This window comes from Clarias gariepinus, chromosome 1 (genome assembly GCF_024256425.1).
Source record: "Clarias gariepinus isolate MV-2021 ecotype Netherlands chromosome 1, CGAR_prim_01v2, whole genome shotgun sequence".
NCBI lineage: Eukaryota > Metazoa > Chordata > Actinopteri > Siluriformes > Clariidae > Clarias > Clarias gariepinus.
The window spans coordinates 50,965,678-50,990,183 of NC_071100.1; the positions used below are offsets into that span (position 1 = coordinate 50,965,678).

A 24,506-nucleotide genomic window follows, 5' to 3' on the forward strand; every position below is an offset into this window, starting at 1 on the left:
TTGAATATAGCGATCTACATACACCTGTTAAAATGGAAGATTTGTGATGTAAGAAAATTAGAATCAAGATAAACCATGTTAGATATGTTCTCAGCTTTAATGTGATAGCAAGTTAAAAACAAACAGATTTTCTTTTTTTGGGGGGCGGGGGGGTGAAAAGGTGATTGTATATGTTAATTAGAATAATAATCAAACTAAAATTATGTAGATTTTATCCAATTAATTTGCTGTATGATCAAAATGTTATACATAAAATTATACATAATTTCTTAATAAATGATGACATTTACATATCAGTTTTCATGTTCAGCCAAATATATATAGCTTCATACATGTACAGTACAAACACACATGCACTAATCAGCATTTTACTCTAATGCACGTTTATCGGCTTTGAGAAATATATTAAATGTTACAGTTTTTTATACGAGGTGGAGAGTCAAAGCGCTGAGCAGCACAGCCAACACTGGGAAAGAGAGAGAGAGAGAGAGAGAGTTTCAGCAAAAATGATTTAAGCAGCTGATCATACATGCAGAGTTATTTTTTTTTTATAGATAATCTTTTCAAGAAGGTAATATGCTGAAATTTCTTTTAAAAAATCAGTAAAATCTCATGTGATATGAAGTTACCGTTAGTGCAGAAGCTGGTGATTAGGGTGCTGCAGCGTGAAGCCTGGGGATTAGTAACAGTCAGGTCTAGTGCTGTTTGGCTGTCATATAACACATTTGCAGGGCCCAGCTGAGTTCCTGTGGAATTGTAGTGCAGAGACTTTAATAAAAAGGATACATTTCTGCTGCTTTTTTTAAAGAAAATGTTAGATGAGGATCTGAAAATAAAAAGTAAGACCAGGTTATTTTGGATTACACTGTAATGGGTATTTGGCCTGGCACTTTCGGCTCTGTATTTGTTTTCTCACAAGACTTTTTTTTTTTTTTTTTTCCAGATTCTCAATTTTTTTTTTTGCAAATGTAAAAAGGTAGAATGTAGCTGTAAAATCTCACCACTGGTGGTTCCGTTCAGGATTGTGACTTTATAGGTGGTTGTAGCTGTTTTGGGGCTGATGTTGGTGGTGAAATTGGTGGTGGTGTTGAAGAGACACTGAATAAGAGTCTGGTTTTGTAATACTACACCCACATTATTGTATACTGTCATCTAAGGAATAAAGAAAAAACATTTAAAGAGCAGTTCATCCTCTTAAACTGTTATTAACGTTGAGATTGAATTGTTAACTTTTTGAATCTCACCACATTAGCAGGGGTCAAAGTGGTGCCATTCTGAGTATCCGTTTGAAAGAAGAAAGTGTTGCTGTTATTCCCGCAGGCGAATACATAGGTAACTCCCTGAAAAAAGACAATGAAATATTCACTCTATTTCCTGTTCCAAATACTGTATGTTTTACAGCAGCATGTGGTTTTAGACCCAACAGTGCCTTTTTATCTGCAACTTACACATGTATAAAAACTTGAGATTATATTTCCTCATAATGAAAACCTACTGTAAAAAAACATATAATTTTCTTTATAATTTTCTCCTGAAATTATATCTACAGTCTCTCTACCCACATGGAAAGAACCTATATGAGGATATATGAGCATATATGAAACCTATATGCAGTATATATGCACATATATCCTCACCTATATGAGGATATATGCGCATATATCTTCACCTATATGCAGTATATATGCACATATATCCTGACCTATATGAGGATATATGCACATATATCTTCACCTATATGCAGTATATATGCACATATATCCTGACCTATATGAGGATATATGCACATATATCTTCACCTATATGCAGTATATATGCACATATATCCTGACCTATATGAGGATATATGCGCATATATGAAGGCCTATATGCAGTATATATGCGCATTTATCCTCACCTATATGGGGATATATGCGCATATATGAAGCCTATATGCAGTATATATGCATATATATTATAATATATATGCTGCATATAGGCAAAATTGAGGTGCATATATGTGCATATACAGGCCATATAGGTCTCCTGTATTGCTTCTTTATATCCACATATAAGCCCTATATGTACATACAAGATATGTCTCCTATATAGCTCATGGCAGGATCTGGTCATTTTAGCTCATATCTCACTTTGGCAACTGTCATACATGATGCGCTCATATTTCTATTATCAAGGCAATAACTAAGAACTAACTAAATAAAAAACACATTTTAGAATTTCTGTCGCATTATCTGCTAATGACCCGAGGCAGGACACGCCCACACGCCAATCACACGGAAATCAGTCCGGCTAATTTACATACTAGGCCACGCCCCCGGACAAGGAAACTCTTCAGAATGTTCTGGAAAGTGGGAGGAGTTTACATTTACCTCAGAAGAAGACTGTGTGGCCCTGACGACGAACGGGAGCATTTTGAAAAGAGAATCCAGGAGGACACACTGGGTAAGTTATTAAGTCTTATATAACTCTTATTCTGATAATATTAAACTAATATTAGTAAATATTTTCCTCACTTCAGCTAGCTCTTGTCAGCTTGTGTGACACATTGGCTTTCAATGCCATTTACATAGTTTAGGTAAATCATGCTAACATGCTGCCTTTCTGTATGTAGCACAAACATGATATTTCCCGGTGGCTAAGCTAATGCCTTATGGAGTTTACAGATGTTTATAAACGTTTTAATAAATAATCATTTATTATTATTATACTGTCTTATTATTTTTGTCTTTTCCAGATGCTACATTGAAGAAGTGGCCGGCAGCCACGCGAGGGAAGACAGGCACATCTATCAATTCAAAGCTCACGAAGCTGAGAAGGTCCTCAAAATATATATATGTTTTCTTCCTGTTGAGTTTTTTTGTCTTATTTTTGTTCTTTTACTATTTGATTGTTCTTAAAAAAATAAAAAAATAAAATTTCTACATTTTGGGCTTTTATTTATGTTGTCTAACAGCTATAGATTTTAATAATTTTACTAATATCTAGGTAAAAATATAGGTGCATATATATGCACATAGGTACATATATGCACGTATATATGTATGTATATATGTACATATATATGTACATATAATATAGGAAAACGGCCAATTTTATATATGTCACATATATGTCTATAGGTACATATATGCACGCATATATGCATGCACGCATATATGTACATATATGTACATATAATATAGGAAAACGGCCAATTTTATATATGTCACATATATGTCTATAGGTACATATATGCACGCATATATGCACGCACGCATATATGTACATATATGTACATATAATATAGGAAAACGGCCAATTTTATATATGTCACATATATTAAAAACCTATATCAAACCTATATTAAAACATATATGTTTTATATAGGTTTTTTCTGTGTGGGTAAGCACATGTGTAAAACTGATGAGTAAAACAGAGAATTTAATAAGTAAATACAGTAAATAATGTCAAGTGGCTAATAATACTATTATTTAATAATTAAATTTTCAATTAATAATAATTGAAAAATATTTATTGACTTTACAGAAAGTGCGCTCAAGCATAAACATATTAAAATATATTGTAAATAATATATATATACATTTAAAAAGCAATTATTTAGTTTCTTATGTTATGGAACATAAATACTGTAAAAGCATTTCAAGCAGTTAAGGCTTTACATTTTTAGTGAGTGCCAGTGCGACGTATCCAGACGTCGTGCCGCTGAGTTCAAAGAAGAACGCTTGGTTTGTCAGTCGAACTGAGGTGAAAAAGCAGCTGCCGTTTCCTGCTGGATCGCAGTTAGACGCACTCGACAAACACAGCTTAGTGCTGCTACAACCGTTACGAGTGATGTTGAGCTGAAGATTAAAAAAGAAAAAAAAATCAGTGTTAATCATTCAGTTCTGTCGAATACTTAACAGTGTTCTGTCTCATTGATCCAGAGCTCATCACTATGGTTTATACTCATCATCACAGAGATGGAAAGAAAATGAAATAGATTATTTTAAAACAATATTTTATTGAAGCTGTTTAAGATCAAGATTCATTATTTGCCACAAATACCTTACAGCACAGTGAAAAAAAAAATATTTTCACATATCCCTATGGAAGCTATGGTCAGAGCACAAGGTCATCCAGGATACAGCTCCCTTGGAGCAGATAGGACTAAGCGCCTTTATCAGGGGCATAACAGCAGCAGCTTGATCTCCCAACCTTCCAATAAGTAACCCAAAGACTTCATTTCAGACAACCAGTAGACTCAGAAGCAATAATGCCATTTATTGTAATAATTATAATCATCATCAGAAGAGGAAGATAAAGAAAAAACTCCATTACCGGCACTGGAACATTGCTTCTTGGATTCGCCAGGTCCAATGGTCCACTGGAGGTGAATACTGTAGATGCATTTCCCAGTTGTGTTCCTGCGGAAATGGAACAAAAAAAAATTATTAAACTTTGCAATTATACCTGATGGTGTCTAACCATCACATTACTTTCATTTACCATAGTGAACTTTGATTGATTGAGATTTGTTATTGTGGATCTAGAACTTTGTAGAGCTGACAGTGCTCCAGAAGTGCTGTGTGTTCTGGAGACATGAACTTGTGAAACTCATGGTGTGAGGGTTCACCACTAGAGGGCAGTATGTTTGGTTTGTAGTTTTTGTTGGTAGACTCAGTTTCCCAGAAGGCACCTCGGTCAGGTGATGCGGGTGCTCACCTGAACGAGGTAGCTCATTAGTCAAATTATAAATAGCTGGTTGTTCTGGGAAACTGGGTCGAGCATTAATGTTAATTTCAGTTCTGGTAAGTGGCTTTTGTCTTGTTCTGTTTTAGTTTGTTTAATTATAGTTGGCCTTTTGGTTTATGGAGCTTTAAGTTAAGTTTATATTTGTCTTTATTTAGTATGTCTCTTCGTCTCTGTGTCTCCTAGCAGGATTAGCCTCTAAGAGAATTAGCCTTTTGTGTTTACCCTCATGTGTGAGTAACCTGTGTGAGCATTTTTAGGTCTTAGTCTGTAGAACTACTAATCAGTGCTAATATTTATCAGTTATGTCTACAGAATAAATATAGATGTAACTCTTCTGATGACATTATAAGATTTAATTGTTGTCTGCTACATTTTAGCAGACAACAATTAATGATAGGAGTGATCTGGCTCCCCTATGTGTGTGTTACATTTTATATAAGTTATTAGCAGAATGCTAATGAATCACTAAGAAGCAGGATACTAGTATGAAAGCTCACCTTTTGTGGTTCCATTAAGAATGGTGATGTTGAAAGGCAGCTGAGCAGGAACACTGAGGAGGGTGGAGTTCAGGAGGGTCAGGAGGGGGAAAGTGGAGAAGGGGGAATTTTGGAAGAAAAAACTGAGGATATTGAGAAGGGTGGATTGTGTAGAGCTGGAATTTAGGAGAGTAGAGTTAAAAAGGTTGTTATTGAGGAAGGGGCGGAGGTCGGAATTAAGAGGAGTGGAACTGAACACAGTGAAGAGGGTGGAACTGAGGTCGTTGGAATTGAGAGTAACAAAGTTAAGAAGACTAAGAAGGGAGGAAGTCAGAACTGAGGAATTGAGTTGATTGGAATTGACAAGAGCAAGGAGGGTGGAATTGACAAGGGTGGAAATGACAACGTTGGAATTGAGGAAGGGAAGGATGGTGGAATTAAAGGGGCTGGAATTGAGGAGTGTGGAATTAAGGAGTGTGGAATTGAGGAGGGTAAGGGGGGTGGAATTGAGAAGGTCAGAATTTAGGACGGTGGAATTGAGGAGGGTAACAAGGCTGGATTTGCGGAAGGTATTATTGAGGAAGGTGGAATTGAGGTTGATGTTGAAGGTGCACTGAATAAGACTCTGATTGAGGCTCTGGTTTTCTGTTACTGAACCATAAACATTACCTATATTTATATTCTATAAAAGAGACAGAAAGAGAAAGTAATGCTGTTAGAGTTAGAGATGTATGAAAGGTATATGAAAAGGTTAGCATTGGCAGTTATAAATTTATTTGTTTGAAAAAGTGCATTCTCTATGAAATTAAAGTCTGATTACATTGTTAATTATTGTAATATATCTGAAATTTGTTGCTCTTTAAAAAACAAGCAGAATTTTATGTTCAATTCATACCACACTAGTGGGAGTCAACACTGAGCTGCTTAGATTAGCTGTTTCAAAGAAGGCGGCGCTGTTGTTGTTTCCGCAGACAAACACCACAGGTCCCTAAAACAAACAATTATTATAGTTTAACTTCAATAAAGGAAGTAGTGATATTGACAAGAAAGCAAATTAATAAATTTTTTAGCTTTATAATAACTATTTGAGTGATTAGATGAGATTTAATAATAGCTTTATTCTTGTTGTAAAAAATATATTAGTATTAGCTATTGATTAGCCGTTTTACTCTGCCAGCCGTCAGATATGCTCAACCGGTCCGTGTATAGGCAGCCAGTAATTGGTCAGACCAAGCTGGATTTTTTTCAGCAGCAAATATTGTAACGCTCAGCTAAAATACTATTACCCAATGTTACACAAAACGAGAGATCTTTATCTTTGTGTCGGTGCGCTTTAAAAAACAGTGAACAAGAATAACAAACCAACGACCAATTCAAACAAACCACGTGTATTATACAAAAAAATTAACAAAAAGGTGCACCAGCCAAGTGAAAAACAACAATGAAAATAATATTTACAAAATATATACCAATACACAAAACAACTGCTCATTATGTGGCAGTGCTACAATACGAATCCTTATTTAAAGACACAAAGGAAAAAGCAAGCATGCCTTTTCAGTGTAGAAAGAGATCTAAGATTCATTCCCTATTATATCCTGTGCCTTATTCTTGGCCAAAAAATAAACCTAAACCATCAAATTGATATTTTGAAATAACTATGGCTGAAAGCTACAGATACCCATTACTCCGTTAATAGTAATGTTTTGTGGGACAAAAGCTTTTTGAAGCCTCACATTATAAACCAGTGCATCAGTGCCACTTTGTTCATTTATATTTGATAATTTATGAGTTATTATTCTACCCCTTATGTAAAGAATTCAGAATTTTATTGTGGCTGTACTGCCTCCCAACCACCCTTGGGGCTCAAACACTTCACCTGCCACACCCTGTACTATAGAGATCACTTTGAATTTTTCACCTCGAGTGTGGTTTCCACATCATTTAATTTCACTCCCAGAAATCCCTGTGTTTGTCATTGTTCCTTTTAGAATTTTTGCCAATGTTCCTGTTCTTGTGCATTTCAGTTTTACTAACAACTACTGCCACCTACTGGGCTATTGTATTCATAAGCATTTTCAGTCTGCTTTTGTGATTTAAGGTTCACAGTTTTTTGTCATAAACACTATTTGTGTGGGTTACAAAGCTTTTAAAAAGGAGTAAAAACTACACAAAAAAGTCACATTATATTTTGTTGGATCATCATTAGCTTTGATTACTGTCAAGTTATCTGGGAATCTGCACATCAGCTTCTGCTTCAAACGCAAAAAAAGCCATTAGCCAACTATAGGGGACAAGAGGATTAACTCTGGAATCAATTTTAATGCTTGCACCTGACAGCTTTGCAGGTCACACAACAATTGTTCAAAGTAGATTCAACTAAGTGACCATCAGTGTCCCTGAGAGGACCAGCAGCTGATGCGCTTCCCTGTCTCACAGGTTACTTACACGCAGGTTTTTATACACAGACCCTATACTGTTACATCATACGTAGTAGAGACTGTGAGGTGGTGATTCTCTGGCACGGAAGGTGCTTGTATGTTGAGTCTGCTCAAATAGTGACTGTGAGGTGATGCATACTGTGATGTCAAACTTTGATCGTGTCACAGTTGTTCCTTGATGCCTTGACTTGGCTCCATCATCTCACTTATTTTAGCTCTACAATTACAGTGAATATTTGCTGTGTCATTGTTTTAAAAATGTAATCCAGCATTACAAGATTTATTTTCATGTACTATTGCTTTAAGCTGTTATTGTATATCAATGACAACAAAGACAAACTTTTTACAGTCTGTAAAGTCTTCTCTAGGTTATTCAGAAGATTTTAAATAGGTTTTTAGTTCAGGAGTCAGAGGTGACAAGTTCATGTGTGAAAATGATTCCTAATACTCTTTCACAGTATGAGTCCAGGGAATATGGCTGTGTTATCAGGGAATAAAAACTCCATGGATGTGATAACTTGATCATTCAGTGCATTCGGGTCATCAGCCTTATTTTATTGCCACTTAAAGTTGATGACCTAAACAACCTAAGCAACCCCAGATCATCACCCTGAATATGGGTAAATCAGAATCAGGTTTATTGCCAAAATATGTTGACACACACAGAAATTGATTCTTGTTGAAAGTTTATCCTCTGTTGGTTCTTTGTGAGGATAACCAAATAAAAACTGGCATACAGTATGCTAGTTCATGCATTCATGACCTCCAGACTGGACTATTGAAATGCATTACTAGGTGGTTGTCCTGCATCCTCAATAAACAAGCTACAGTTAGTCCAAAATGCAGCCGCCAGGGTTCTCACCAGATCCAGAAAATATGATAATATAACCCCAATATTATCATCCCTGCACTGGCAACCTGTTCAGTTTAGAATTAATTATTTTAGAAAAGTTTAGAAAAAAATATTAGAAAAAGCAGTATCACCTCAAATATGCACATTCTTGCAGGAAAACAACATCCTAGAAGAATTTCAGTCAGGTTTCAGGCCCCATTATAGTACAGAAACTGCACTAGTTAAGATTGCAAACGACTTGTTTTTAGCTTCAGACCAAGGCTGCATCTCAATACTAGTCTTACTTGATCTAAGTGCTGCATTTGACACCATAGATCATAATATTCTCATAGATCGCCTACAAAATCATATAGGTATTCAGGGGCAGGCATTAAAATGGTTTAGATCATACCTGTCTGATCGATACCATTTTGTAGATCTAAATGGAGTACCGTCTGATGTAATGCCAGTGAAATATGGGGTCCCACAAGGGTCAGTTTTAGGACCTCTCCTGTTCTCAATTTACATGCTTCCCTTGGGAAACATCATTAAAAGGCATGGGATTAGTTTCCATTGTTATGCTGATGATACCCAATTATACATCTCAACAAAACCAGATGAAATACCCAAGTTGTCTAGATTAACAGAGTGTGTCCGGGACATAAAAGATTGGATGACCAATAACTTTCTTTTACTAAATTCAGATAAGACAGAGATATTACTCATCGGCCCAAAAACCAGCACACAACAGCTTTCACAATTCAGCCTGCGTTTAGAAGGATGTACTGTTACTACCAGCTCAACAGTAAAAGACCTGGGCGTGATATTAGACAGTAACTTGTCTTTTGAAAATCATATTTCCAATATCACAAAAACAGCCTTTTTCCATCTTAGAAATATTGCCAAACTTAGGAGTATCCTATCCGTATCTGATGCAGAAAAGCTAGTTCATGCATTCATGACCTCCAGACTGGACTATTGTTATGCATTACTAGGTGGTTGTCCTGCATTCTCAATAAACAAGCTTCAGTTAGTCCAAAATGCAGCCGCCAGGGTTTTCACTAGATCCAGAAAATATGATCATATAACCCCAATATCATCGTTCCTGCACTGGCTACCTGTTCAATTTAGAATTAATTACAAAATAGTACTACTTACATACAAGGCTTTAAATGGTTTAGCTCCCACATATCTAACCAGTCTTTTGATACGCTATAATCCATCACGTCCCTTAAGATCACAAAACTCCGGACTTCTGGTAATTCCCAGAATTTTAAAATCTACAAAAGGGGGCAGGGCATTTTCATATTTGGCTCCAAAGCTTTGGAATAGCCTTCCAGACAGTGTTCGGGGAGCAGACACGGTTTCCCAATTCAAAAGTAGACTCAAGACGCATCTCTTTAATCTGGCATACGCGTAACTCATCCCATAACCTCATACTCCAGTACACCTATTCTGAATGGCAACTACGCTAATTCTCTCCATCTTTTCTGTATTTTTCTACCCATCCCGAGGCATCTGGAGATTGTGCCAGCTTTAGTAGACAAAGGCCAACAGTGCAAGGTTTCTAAGGCATCTTGAGAAGGACCTGCTCCAGCTAGATTCTGCTTTATGATGGCTGGAGCTACACATCCTGCTCCTGTGCTTCCAGTGATCCAGACCCCATCTGCCCTCTGCACCTACTGCTGAACTGAATCTACACAACTTCTGATATATTGAACTTTCACCTGCTCAACACACTTGAAATTATTTCTATCTGTTATCACCCAGATGAGGATGGGTTCCCTGTTGAGTCTGGTTCCTCTCAAGGTTTCTTCCTATTGCCATCTCAGGGAGTTTTTCCTTGCCACTGTCGCCATTACCCTTGGCTTCTCATCAGAGACATTTTATTTATCATTCATTCATTTCATTATTATCTAGACACATTTTTCTCACACATACACACTTTCAAATATTTTTTTTCTTTTCTAAAAAAAAAAAAAAAAATTCTTATTATTTTTTTTTTTTTTTTGTGAAGCTGCTTTGAGACAATGACCATTGTTAAAAGCGCTATATAAATAAAATTGAATTGAATTGAATTAATTACAAAATAGTATTACTTACATACAGTACAAGGCTTTAAATGGTTTAGCTCCCACATAACTAACCAGTCTTCTGATACGCTATAATCCACCACGTCCCTTAAGATCACAAAACTCCGGACTTTTGGTAATTCCCAGAATTTTTAAATCTACAAAAGGGGGTTGGGCTTTTTCATTGTGAACAATATTTGAAAGATATGGTTATTTTGTGTATGTAGAAAATGTTTCAGATCTTTGAGTTCATCTCATAAAAAATGGGAGCAAAAACAAAAGTGTTGCGTTTATATTTTTGTTCAGTATATTTAGTTCCAAAGCTTTGGAATAGCCTTCCAGACAGTGTTTGGGGAGCAGACACGGTTTCTCAACTCAAAAGTAGACTTAAGACGCATCTCTTTAATCTGGCATACACGTAATTCATTCCATAACCTCATACTCCAGTACATCTATCCTGAATGGCAACTACGCTAATTCTCTCCATCTGTTCTGTATTTTTTTTTACCCATCCCGAGGCATCTGGAGATTGTGCCAGCTTCAGTAGACAAAGGCCAACCCTGCGAGGATCCTGAGGCATCCAGAGAAGGACCAGCTCCAGCTGGATTCTGCTTTATGATGGTTGGAGCTACGCATGCTGCTCCTGTGCTCCCAGTGATCCAGACCCCATCTGCCCTCTGCACCTACTGACTCCCTGTGCTGAACTGGACTTCATGTTAATTTAAATAGCTTCTGTTATATTGAACTTTCACCTGCACAACACACATGATGTTATTTTTATCTGTTATCATCTAGATGAGGATGGGTTCCCTGATTTGAGTCTGGTTCCTCTCAAGGTTTCTTCCTATTACCATCTCAGGAAGTTTTTCCTTGCCACCATCGCCGTCACCCTTGGCTTGCTCATTAGAGACATTTCATTCATCATTCATTCATCTCATTATTATCCAGACACATTTTTCTCCCACATACACACTTCCAAATATTTTCTTTTCTAAATTTTTTTTTCTCTTTTGTGAAGCTGCTTTGAGACAATGACCATTGACAATAAGCGCTATATAAATAAAATTGAACTGAATTGAATATGACCCTAGAAAAATCTAGACTTTTCATGAATTTTAAGCAACATAATTCATAAGCATGATATTAGTTTCCACATTTATGGTAATAACACAATTATAAGTCAGATGAGACAGGTGAGAAAAAACTGATTAAAGTTGAGCAATGTGTGAAGGACACAAGAGACTGGATGCTAGCCAACTTCCTTTTGTTTCCTAAAAGTAAGCTTTTTGATCACGTAGTAACTATGGATGGCCTTTGTTTCATCATGTACAACAGTAAAGTCCTTGATCTGATTAGAGTCCAATCTTTCATTTGAAGCTAATGTAGATAATACCACAAGGCTAGCATTCTTTCATCTCATAATTTCTACCAAGATAAGAAATATATTGTCACTAACTAAAGCAACAACAAAAAATAGCTCATGCTTTTATTACTTAGTGTGGCGAGACGCTACAGCATGAAAAGATTTACTAAGCGTTATTATACCGATTACGCCACCCTGGGACTCACCCCAGGGACAAAAAGATTTAGCCCACTCAATTTAGAGGTCAAGCACACAAGTTCGACTACTTCCCAGCAGGCAGGAGGCATGGATAAGATATTTAGAAAAATAGAAATTTATTGACACAATTATTTAAAACACACTAAAAACAGTAGACAAAAGAAACCCCAGGTCAAACAGGTAAACACAAAAAAATATAAAGAAAGAAAACTAATTGGAAAGACCGGACTGAAATGTATATATTGTTAGACAAACTCAAATCAAAATATTTAGAGCTGAGGTTCACCGGAGCCAGACAGAGTAGCGTGGTCTTTTTACCAGAACACACTTCCACACACACCACAGTGCACAATGATCGCGCGCTCAAACACTCCAGGTGTAACACTGCACACAATCGGAAAAAAACCACCACCACAGCAAAGGAAACCAATCGGTTACCGAACCTCAGCTCCTACAATAAACAAAAGAAAAAGGACAAACAAAAGACTCCAACAATATTACAAACACTTCTTAAAACATCCGACAACAATAAGGGTCAGAAGCTAACAAGTACAAAAGAGAATCATAAAACATTAAATGTACTGAATAGTCCCTAGCAGGTCAGCCATCAAGAAATGCGTCCATTCCAATTAAGAAAGAAACAATTAATAAAACCAAAATAACAATAAACCAAATACCCTTAAATAGGCCAAGAAAACTTAAAGTACTTAGCCAAAAGGAAACAAAAGAAAAAGAAAGAACAACGGATAACCCATACGTTCGACACAGGGCGACAAAGCAACACGACACCAGACGGATAAACAGTCCCCTCTCTACATTATTCACGGCAACACTGGCGCGAGATTAAAGGCAACGTCTTCGCTATCAGCAATTAGCAACTTTAGCTTCTCACATGGTTAGCAGCTGTATCTTCACAGCCCTAAAAACGAACAGCGCTAGCAGCACCACTCGATTAGCAATAGCCAAGGAGGTATACCAACTGACCCTCCTTCAGTGATGCCTCCCTTACCTGCGAATCGTACCGGGCCTTCCGTTAAGCGGCTGCCGCACCCAACCGCTCATGGGCACTCTCAAAGGCAATCTGCAATCGATCCTGCTGCTCCAGAATCCACCTATGAACGCTGCCAGATGATGGTTCTGGTACTCGGCCAAGTGCAAAGTCAACAGGCAGTCTAGGCTCCTGTCCAAACATTAAGAAATATGGGGACTCCCCAGTTGCCTGATGAGGGGTTGTGTTGTATGCAAAGAGTACCTGAGGAAGACAAAGCGGCCATTCGCTCTTCTTGGACAGTGGCAAAGTGCGCAACAGATCATGCAAGGTTCTGTTGAACCGTTCGCACTGGCCATTTCCCGCTGGGTGGTATGGGGTGGTGCGTGATTTCGCCACCCCATACAAAGAACAAAGCTGCTGAATGAGAACGGACTCGAAATTTCGGCCTTGGTCGGAATGAATCCGACCCGGCACCCCAAACTTACAAAACCACTCCACAACCAAAACCTGAGCAACAGTCTCCGCCCGTTGGTCTCTAGTGGGTATCGCTAACGTGTATTTCGTAAAAATGTCGGTCATAACTAACACATTCTCCATACCAGATCTTGATGGTTCTAGGACTGTGAAGTCTAAAGCCAAAATCTCGTTAGGTCGAGCAGCCAACAGATGCCCCATAAAACTACCTGGAGCAGAGGGAACACTTTTAGCGCACTGACAACGCTCACACTCTTGACACCAACGTGCAATGTCCGCCGACATGCCTGGCCAATAACAACGCTGGCGCACCAGTTGAGAAGTGCGCTCTACCCCTTGATGCCCATGCTGTTGATGAAGCTGGGTTAACACATCATGTCTCATAGCAGCCGGCAATAACACCTGAAGAATTTCCTCGCCACCATCTGAGCGAAACACACACCGATAAATTACCCCGTTTACTTCTTGCAAACGGTCCCATTGTCGAAGCAAGATGATTGCCTGTCTGGAAAGCTTCTTACGTTCTTCTGAAGATGGAAGACTTTTACGCTTCCAAAAGACTAGCACTTCACCTATCACTGGGTCTACACCCTGCTGAACACCCAGGTCATCAAGTGGGACACACGGAAAGGACGTAACCTGGTTAACCGAGGTCACCAATCCACCTTGAGCAGCTTGCTGCAACGCCACTGGAACGGCCATACCTGGACACAACTCACGCACTCCCTCTGTACCAGAAAAGTTTTGACGTGACAAGGCATCCGCATTACGGTTGCTTCTTCCAGACCTATATTTGATTTCAAAATCAAATGATGCCAATTGAGCGGCCCAACGCTGCTCCATGGCACCCAACTTTGCAGATGTCAGGTAGCTGAGGGGATTATTGTCCGTAAAGACAACACACTTATGGCCCAACAGATACTCCCGAAATTTCTCGGTCATGGCCCACTTAAGCCCCAACAATTCCAGTTTCATGGAACTGTAGTTGGTTGGATTACGCTCAGTGGGCCTAAGACTACGACTACCATAAGCAATTGGCCGCACCCTACCTTGTTGCTCCTGGGACAGGACTGCTCCTAACCCTCCATGACTAGCATCGACCTCTAGAATAAATGGTAGTGAAAAGTCCGCATAGGCGAGCACTGGGGCTGTAGTTAATTTAACTTTTAACCCCTCGAAGCTACACTGACAATCTGCAGACCAGGCTTCAGCAAAATCTCGACCATTTTGCCTCGGACGTTTGGAGTTTGCCAGCTGAGCTACCAACCTATGAAGAGGAGCAGCCAACTTGGCAAACCCCTCCACAAAACGCCGGTAGTAGCTAGCGAATCCCAAAAATGAACGCAACTCTGCAACACTTTTGGGACGAGGCCACTGTGCAACTGCCTCCACTTTATGTGGGTCAGTCGAAACCCCTGCTGCAGAGATGACATGCCCTAAATAATGCACCTCCTTTTTGAAAAAGGCACACTTCGACAATTTGGCTTTCAAACCTTCAGTCTGTAATCGACTTAAAACCACCTCCATCCGAGCAAGGTGTTGGTTCACTGAAGAGGAGAACACAATAATATCATCAAGATACAACAGAAGGGACTGGTACTGCTGATCACCAAACAATCGTTCCATCAATCGCTGGAAGGTACTTGGAGCATTGCACAACCCAAAAGGCATCCTATTCCACTCAAATAGGCCAAAAGGAGTGCAAAAAGCAGTTTTTGGCTTATCCCTCTCTGTTACAGGTACCTGATTATACCCACTGGCCAGGTCCAGAGTAGAAAACCACTGGGCCCCAGCCAGCGAGTCCAAAGTCTCCTCAATGCGTGGCAGAGGAAACGCATCCTTCCTCGTCTTCACGTTTAAGCGACGGTAGTCCACACACATGCGCAGACTACCGTCCTTTTTTTTAACGAGCACTATAGGTGAGGCGTAAGGACTACAGCTTTCTCGGATTACCTGAGTGTCCAGCAGTTGATTAATATGTGCTTTTACCACCTCATACTCAGACGGAGGAATACGTCTAAACCGCTGCCTAACAGGAATTTCATCCACCAAAGGTATATCGTGCGATATCAGACTAGTGCAGCCTAAGTCTCCATCACTTGCAGAAAACACAGACATGTATTTCTCCAACAGCGTCCTCACCTTCCCCTGGTCTTCTTCTGATAACACAGATAAATCCAGCCTAGCTATCTGTTCTGGTACTGTAAGAGAAACTTGCACACACTGTGCCTTTACTGTCGCAGTAACAGTTTTAAGTTCTGTGACCCCCGAAGGCAAACTAATTACATCAACCTCCTTCACAGTACCAATAACAGTACGAACATACAGCACTACGTCTACAGTTCCAACATTCACTATAGGCACGTAGACCGTACCACTATCCACCCTTAAAAGAGCAGAAGAAACCAACAGCCCTGCCGGTAAACCAAAAGTAGGTGGCTCGAACAGTACTGTCCCGCCTGAATACTGAGCCGAACAAGTTGCAGCAACCCACTTCAGGGTGCCACCTGGGATGCGCCACGCCCTACGCCCACGTACCTTAACTCGGCCCTCCCCAACAGAAACTGGCTGGGTATCCACCCGATGACAATGCTGTAAAGCATGAAAAACAGAAGTAGGGGCCTCTAACACCACTGGTAAGTCAAACAGAGCAGTGCCATGTTGGCCAAAGAGCCCCTGGTAGCAGCGGCTCAGGATGTTCATACCCAACACTCCAGGAACTTCTACACGCACACCACCAGGAGGGTCTCTGACCACCAACACACCACAGCCGGACACAACCCGTCCACAGAGCTCTACATCTAATTCCAAATAGCCAACATAAGGAATCAAAAGACCATTTGCTGCCCGAAGCTGGAGCCAATGACACGATTTAAGCTGTTCTTGACCCCACGACCCAAAATTTGTCAAAAAACAACTCTCCGTCATGGTGGACACCATAGAACCAGTGTCCACTAGGCAAGGTACCAAAACCCCACCCATGGATACAACGAGCTGGGGACAAGTAGACATAAACCGTGACATAAAATCAGAACCCATTTCATGTGTGGAGCCTAACATTTCCCCAACCGAGTTGTGGCTCTGCATCTCGGTGGGAGCTAGTTTTCCGGCGGCTGCACAGGTGACTGTTCGCCCCTCATGACCATTGGGTTTGCCCGAGCTAGTGGTGGACGGGCAGATAACCGGCCCCCATCACACTCCCTAGCAAAATGACCAGGTTGGTGACACCGTCTACAAATAAGCTTTGACTTAAATGACCGCGCGTGCGACTGGGGATTTTGAAGCTGCGCCATACTTTGGCGTAACTGATTCAACTGTTGCTGCTGACTACGCAGCATATCCCGCAGTTCACTCATTTCTGAAGATACAGAAACACTACTATTAACACGCTGATTTCCTTGCACCCCATATTGAATGCCATAAGCAGATGGGACAGACTGACTTCGACCGCGTACCCCTCCCTCTCCCAATGCAGGGCTTCCCTGCGAACGTCAAACAGTGTAGAAGTGGGCTGACGACGCACTAACTGCTTCAGTTCACGCCGTAGACCACAATCGTTAACATACTCCACAAACTGATCGCGCAGCAAAAGCTCAGCGTTAGGCATGCCATGAGGCGATTGACTTTTAACCTTTTCCAAGAGACTCATTAATGCTAAGGAGAACTCCACCAGAGTCTCTCCATCCTGTTGTCTCCTGGAAAAGAATGACTCTTGTAACGCTACATACGACTTTGCACAACCATACAATTCACGCAATACCTGAATAATCATGTCTGGATCCTCCCTCTCGCTGCTAGGCCGATAACGAATTTCTTCCCGTGCCTCCCCCTCCAGGTGATCAAAAAGAAAAAATGCCTGATCAGCTGTAGACAGGTGACGAAGCCGCATACAAGACTGGGCTTCCTCAACCCACTCGTTGATGCTAATGCCCGCCCGACCACTAAACTTCGGACACTTACGGTCTCTTGGAACGAGAACAAACCGCTCTGCAGTCGGCACACCAGTACCAACGGGTGGGGGATCTGGAACCACAGGAAGAAAAGTATTAGATGACCCAGGCTGTGCAACCGATACGTGGTCCTGCCGCAGCCTTTCATTATCAGCTTTTAATTGCGCTACCAAATCTCGTAACTCACGTAATTCGTCCTCCATCTCAACCAATGCACAGGCTCTTACCACCAATATGCAATAAAATTTAAACTGATGCCGATTCAAAACGAAAAGGGACTGCCGTTGTCTGGAGAACAAAAAGAAAAGAACACCAAATCTACGTCTCCACACTACAACAGAAGTATCCTGCCGATTGCGCCAGAATGTAGCGAGACGCTACAGCATGAAAAGATTTACTAAGCATTATTATACCGATTACGCCACCCTGGGACTCACCCCAGGGACAAAAAGATTTAGCCCACTCAATTTAGAGGTCAAGCACACAAGTTCGACTACTTCCCAGCAGGCAGGAGGCGTGGATAAGATATTTAGAAAAAAAGAAATTTATTGACACAATTATTTAAAACACACTAAAAACAGTAGACAAAAGAAACCCCAGGTCAAACAGGTAAACACAAAAAAATATAAAGAAAGAAAACTAATTGGAAAGACCGGACTGAAATGTATATATTGTTAGACAAACTCAAATCAAAATATTTAGAGCTGAGGTTCACCGGAGCCAGACAGAGTAGCGTGGTCTTTTTACCAAACCACACTTCCACACACACCACAGTGCACAATGATCGCGCGCTCAAACACTCCAGGTGTAACACTGCACACAATCGGGAAAAACCATCACCACAGCAAAGGAAACCAATCGGTCACCGAACCTCAGCTCCTACAATAAACAAAAGAAAAAGGACAAACAAAAGACTCCAACAATATTACAAACACTTCTTAAAACATCCGACAACAATAAGGGTCAGAAGCTAACAAGTACAAAAGAGAATCATAAAACATTAAATGTACTGAATAGTCCCTAGCAGGTCAGCCATCAAGAAATGCGTCCATTCCAATTAAGAAAGAAACAATTAATAAAACCAACATAACAATAAACCAAATACCCTTAAATAGGCCAAGAAAACTTAAAGTACTTAGCCAAAAGGAAACAAAAGAAAAAGAAAGAACAACGGATAACCCATACGTTCGACACAGGGCGACAAAGCAACACGACACCAGACGGATAAACAGTCCCCTCTCTACATTATTCACGGCAACACTGGCGCGAGATTAAAGGCAGCGTCTTCGCTATCAGCAATTAGCAACTTTAGCTTCTCACACGGTTAGCAGCTGTATCTTCACAGCCCTAAAAACGAACAGCGCTAGCAGCACCACTCGATTAGCAATAGCCAACACAACAATAGCAACGAGAGGGAGTTTCCTATGACAAACACAAGAGAGGAAACATTAACAACATATACGCTTCTAACTCAGTAAAAGGCAAGTTAAACCACTTACCATTCAGGTCTTTGTAGCGAAAACACACACAGGCACCGGTTTAGTCAGAGCTGTATCCCATCATAACAATAGGGCACAAGGAAGCCTAATCAATATGCAAGAATTAATATTATTAATTCCTTCGGCAGTTAATAAACCACCCGGGTTGAACAAACATACCTCCAAGGCAAATGCTCGCCACTACGTCCACTGCAGCGCCGGAAAACACGCTATAAAAAGTAACAATGAACATTTTAAGTCACACACACATGAAACCAGTTTCTAACAGCCATGTTTAAACGACGCGCTTACCTGCCGCCTCTACAAACACGGAAACAAAGGGGAAACCGGGCGTGACGCAACCCAGGTAACATCCAATCCGGCTTTAAATAGGGAGGTGCCCTACTCTGATAGGCTGATACTGCTGTCACTTACCTGAACCCACTACATTAGGTTGAATTATTGTTAACACCCGACTGTCGAGACGAAGTTAAGTTAAGCCTTTAATTGTCAAATATACATTACAGTAACTGGGGTCAGAGCGCAGGGTCAGCCATGATACAGCGCCCCTGGAGCGGATAGGGCCTTGCTCAAGGGCCCAACAGTGGCAACCTGGGGATTGGACTGCCGATCTTCTGCTCGGTAGTTCAGTGCCTTAGCCCTTTGTGCCACCACTACCCACTCCACCTTCAACTAGGGGCATTATCAAGCTTAAGTCAAGTGAGTCCTCATTAGAACCGGAAGATACGATATCACTTCTATTTTATCCACAAAGCATTGGCTCCCTGTAAAATTTTGCATTAATTTTAAAATACTATTATTGACTTACAGTACAGTATAGTGCACTAAATGGTCTTGTGCCACGGTACTTGAGTAAACTGCTAGCCACAATTCCACACCCACAGTATATGATGCAGGAGTAAAAGTTCCTAAGCATCTTGGAACGCAGTCTGAGGCCCATTATCTGTGCTGGTAGAGATGTTGTCTGGCCTTTTTCACCACAGTGTTGGTGGGACAGGAACATGACCAATCCTGCATGATATGAATACCAAGGTACTGGAAGCTGTCCACCCTCTCCACTGGGCTCTTGTTGATGATGGGGCCTGGTAGTTCCTCTCGTGTTTTGTACTCTACTATCAACTTCTTTGAATTGCTGACGTTCAGGAGAAGGTTGTTTTTCCAGGTCCCTAATCTCCTCCTAGTAGGCAGTCACATTGTTGTGATCAGGAACACCACAACAGTTTCATCAGCAAACTTGATGATGGTGTTGGAGTTGTAGTGGCTATATATATATATATATCAAGACAGAACCCTAATGGAGTTCCAGTGTTTAAGGTAAATTAATTCCCCTTCCTAGTGTCCAAGTGAGTAAGTAATGTCAGACTGGGCGCTTGAACCCAGGGCTCCGGGGTGAAGGCTGAGAAGTTTACCATTGAGCCACAGAGGTGATAGGTTTGGACCCAACTGAAAGCACTCAACGCAAAAGTCTCAGGTAGAGTAGTTTTATTTTAAGGATAACAAAATACAAACAGGCAGCTTATGATTAACAAAGGTTTTTCTCAACTAGAACTTCTCAACAAAACTTCCACAAGGGGAGAAAACAGCCAGGAAATAAACAATCAAAAGTAAAAGGACTGAGGAACTTACAACACAGAACTCTGAATCAAACAGGACGTTCAGGAAGAGACACAGAGCAATAACTAAAAATACAAGTGAATAAGAGGGGAGAAAATGAAATACACTGGGGGGTTTGACAAGACACAGGTGATCCGAATAAGTAATGAGGAAACACATGGAAGAACTAAGACTAAGGTCAACACAAATGACCTCTAGAGGTCTGGAGACAAACTACAGGAGAAACAAAAGGCTGACAAAGTAATATGTGAAGGAGGTGTGAGATGGCATCTCGCATCACTCCGGAGGTCAGGGCTACGGGGCTATAGTCATTAAGGCAGGCAGGATGGGGTTTCTTTGGGACATGAACAATAAGACTATTTGAAGTATGTGGGAATTACTGATTGGGATAAGGAGAGATTAAACATTACCATGATCACAGGTGCGGGGAAGCGTAGGCTCTTTACTTGACCTGGGATGCTGTCTGTCTATATATATATATATATATATATATATAGTCCCCCAAACGCTCAAAGTTAGACGACAGGTTTCTGTCAGGCGGCCAGAGAAGGGGCCTCAACGATGTCCCCTCCTCTTCTTGGCAACTTTCATGATAAGTTAACTCTTTCATGGAATAAGCTGTATTTATCCCGTGTTTTGTGCTATCAAGATTGATTTGTTTGAATGTCGTTAATACAAAATAGGGCAATTTTATATGATGATGCCCCAAATTAAAAGAGACTTGCGGGCTATCTCTCTTCTGGGAGCTCATCCTCGAGAAGTTTCCAATAAGGAATACAGACTCCTTCCTGGCACGCTCAGGAGGCTGTGGTTCAATCTCAGCCACCACTGGTGTTTCGGGGAGCAGCGGTCTCCAGTGAAATGTTAGGTATCAGTTCCTTCCTCTCATGTTTCAGGATGCCGAACATCTAACACACCCATCCAGCCGAAGTGTCAAAATTTGTGCACCTTTTAGAGAGGCCGGCAGCGAGGAACCTACTAGGTATGTCTCTTTAGGTACAAAGCACTGTAGATTCTGACTTTGCTGGAAAAGGGGCCATAGAACATGCTCCCCTGCCAGACAGAGAATCAGGCTATTACAGCCAAAATGATTGTTTCTCAAATCCAACCATAGGATTGGTTTGTAATTGACATTTTATCAGATATAAAGTTTTCTGAAACTTAAGAGCTGAAACTGAAAAGCTGAAGGGCGGCCGCCCAGATATTGTCACATTGGGTGAGAGATGCTATTGCCCCTGCCTACAAGGCGCATGGTCACACTTCGCCTTTAGGATTCAGGACTCATTCGACCAGGGGAATAGCCTCATCAATTGCATTGGCAAGAGGTGTCCCCTTGCAGCAAGTGTGTGATGCGGCAGGTTGGTCCTTTCCGCACACATTTGTCAGATTGTATATTTTGAATGTCTATACTAATCAGCATCCCAGCATTCAAAGTTACAGATGTTACTCATGCGGTATTCTGGTTTTACCGCCACGCCTCACAGTGGCAGCATTTGGGTTTGTGCGTTTGCTGGCTTTTACCGCTGAGTGGCGCTATATAACTATAGACTGACGCCTCGGGCATCAGTTCATTCTCTCAAAAATTAATGAACCACAGCTCCATTAGAGCTGCACATAGTAGCGGATAAAAGCAAGTAAAACATTGTAGTTAAACAAATTTATAATCGCAGAACTAAAATTACAGTACAAATGTAGAATTCAAATGAAATTAATTCTTAATAGGATCGAATTTAAGCAAAGTAAACGTTAACACAGTGAGCCTTTAGATTTTATCATGTGTAATTAGAAAATCTATGCATGTAGGTTTTTTTGTCATCTTATATTTCTATTCTTATATATATCATCTTATAATCTATTCTTTAGAAGCTGTCAAAAAGTTTTACAAGAACATATCAAGATAACATTGTAAAATTTTACAATGATAATTATGAGCATGGGTAGTTTAAAAAACTGATGAATAAATTCTAATTTTCTTTGTCACATACACAGTTATACAGAGTACGATATGCAGTGAAATGCTTATACAACCGCCTGTGACCTTGAAAAAAAGCTTATTAATAGGAAATAAAAATGAATTAAAAAAATACAATAGAAAATAAATTTAGCTAGGATAAAAAACAAAAATATTCTGTACAATATAGAAAATATAGAAATTTTAGGTAAAATAAAAACTGACTGGGGAGGTGTGCAAATATGCATAAAAGTGTCTTATTAAAGTGACTTGTGTGCAATGATCCAATAAATAAAATATAAATTTGTAAGTGTCCATGAATGTCCAAAATGAGTGGAAAGAAACAATGTGATAATTGTGCATAAAATGAATAAAAAATCAGGATACAAGTCTGGAAGAATGTGGAATTAAATCCTCAAGTGCCAACCAAGAAAAAGTTCAAAATTCACTCATCTTAAAGTTAATAAAGTTGATGCCTACAGGTTCCTGTGATTCTCAAGAGTCAGTATCGGAATATTATCAGAAAAAAGGTTCAACAATCAAAAGTGCTTGTTATAGTGAGATGCTTATTGAAGAGCTGAAGCCTAAATGTCTGATTAAATAAAGAGGACTGCTAACCATGAGTGTTGCGATCTTGTAACATACGGTAACCCAGTCTCTTCAATTTGAGGTGTTAAATCCTCCCTATAATCCTGACCTTGTCTGATCCACTGAAAGCAGCCCTATATGAGAATGAAGATTAACTTCTAATGAAGAAGTGAAGAGAGTGGTGCATTCATGGCTCTCAGCTCAGCCTAAAATATTTTTTTTATTTGGGAATATGAAAGCTTGTTGAGAGATGAACAAAGTTTATTTAAAAGCAAGAGGGTTATGTTGAAAAAATTGTTTATTATTCTTTTCCAGAAAAAAAAATATTTCACACCTAGAGTGCAGATAATTTTTGACTAACCCTTATAACATACTTTGAAATATGTAAAGTTTTAATTTGTTGGTTTACTGCATTATAGTCCAGATTCTGCTTACTGTAAAAAATCGTGATACATTTCACATAGAGATTATACACTACCGACAACCCATTTAAAACTATAAGTAAATAACATAAATGTATTTATTACACTTTATATATTGATTATCTTTACATTTGTCCACCACAAATTTTTTCACAATGTTACCTGAGTTAGTATCTGGGTTTGTGAAGTAGTTGGAGTGAGTCCCAACGCCACGTATCCTGAGGTCGTGCCGGAGATTTCCACAGTCAGTACTCCATTACTGACCTGAGTAGAGCTGAAATAACAGCTGGAGTTTCCTGCAGGATCGCAGCCAGTTACACTCGACACACACAGCTTAGAGGTGCCACACTTGGTATTAGTGATGTTGGTCTGAAGATGAGAAGAGAGAAAATGAACCATCATTAATTCTCCTGAACCCTCCAGATGATTTATACGGTCCATCAGTAACACAAATGTAAGTCCATGTTACACAATATAACATGAGATTTAAGTCCAGTGATGCTTCTCCTTTCTTACATTAAGTGCTGTTACTGGGAACAGCTGGGCTCCAGTCAAATGACAAACAGCGCAGACAAACACAACCACCACAATCAGTCTGGACTCCATGTCTGATAAAACACACACACACACACACACACAAATAATGCTATTAGAAAAAACATTGAAACTTTAGCACGAGAAGTCTGTTTCCTTCAGTACTTGTGCACTATGCTGCAATTTTAGCATCAACATTTCATATGAATTAATAGAATTTATAATAGTAACATCATTACTAGTAACTAGTCAGCTTTACTATTAGCACTAAATAAACAGGTAAAACATGTTTACAAGAACATCATTTACCTGATAAGAAGGAATGATCAGATAACTGATTGTGTATAGTAAATAACAAGCACAGTGTATG

General features: G+C 39.9%; 1 protein-coding gene across 1 annotated transcript; it reads right to left on the bottom strand.

The window, feature by feature from the left end:
* Positions 1-185: 185 nt before the first annotated feature.
* On the bottom strand, positions 186-24,506 carry LOC128526440 (uncharacterized). The gene is made up of 11 exons (XM_053498294.1): positions 24,446-24,506; positions 24,119-24,210; positions 23,765-23,971; positions 6,103-6,195; positions 5,229-5,889; positions 4,318-4,403; positions 3,660-3,839; positions 1,245-1,340; positions 1,002-1,152; positions 630-746; positions 186-466 (listed from the first exon to the last, which is right to left on the bottom strand). The coding sequence occupies exons 2-11, from the start codon at positions 24,206-24,208 to the stop codon at positions 423-425; spliced, it is 1,725 nt and encodes a 574-aa protein (XP_053354269.1). The 5' UTR covers positions 24,209-24,210; positions 24,446-24,506; the 3' UTR covers positions 186-422.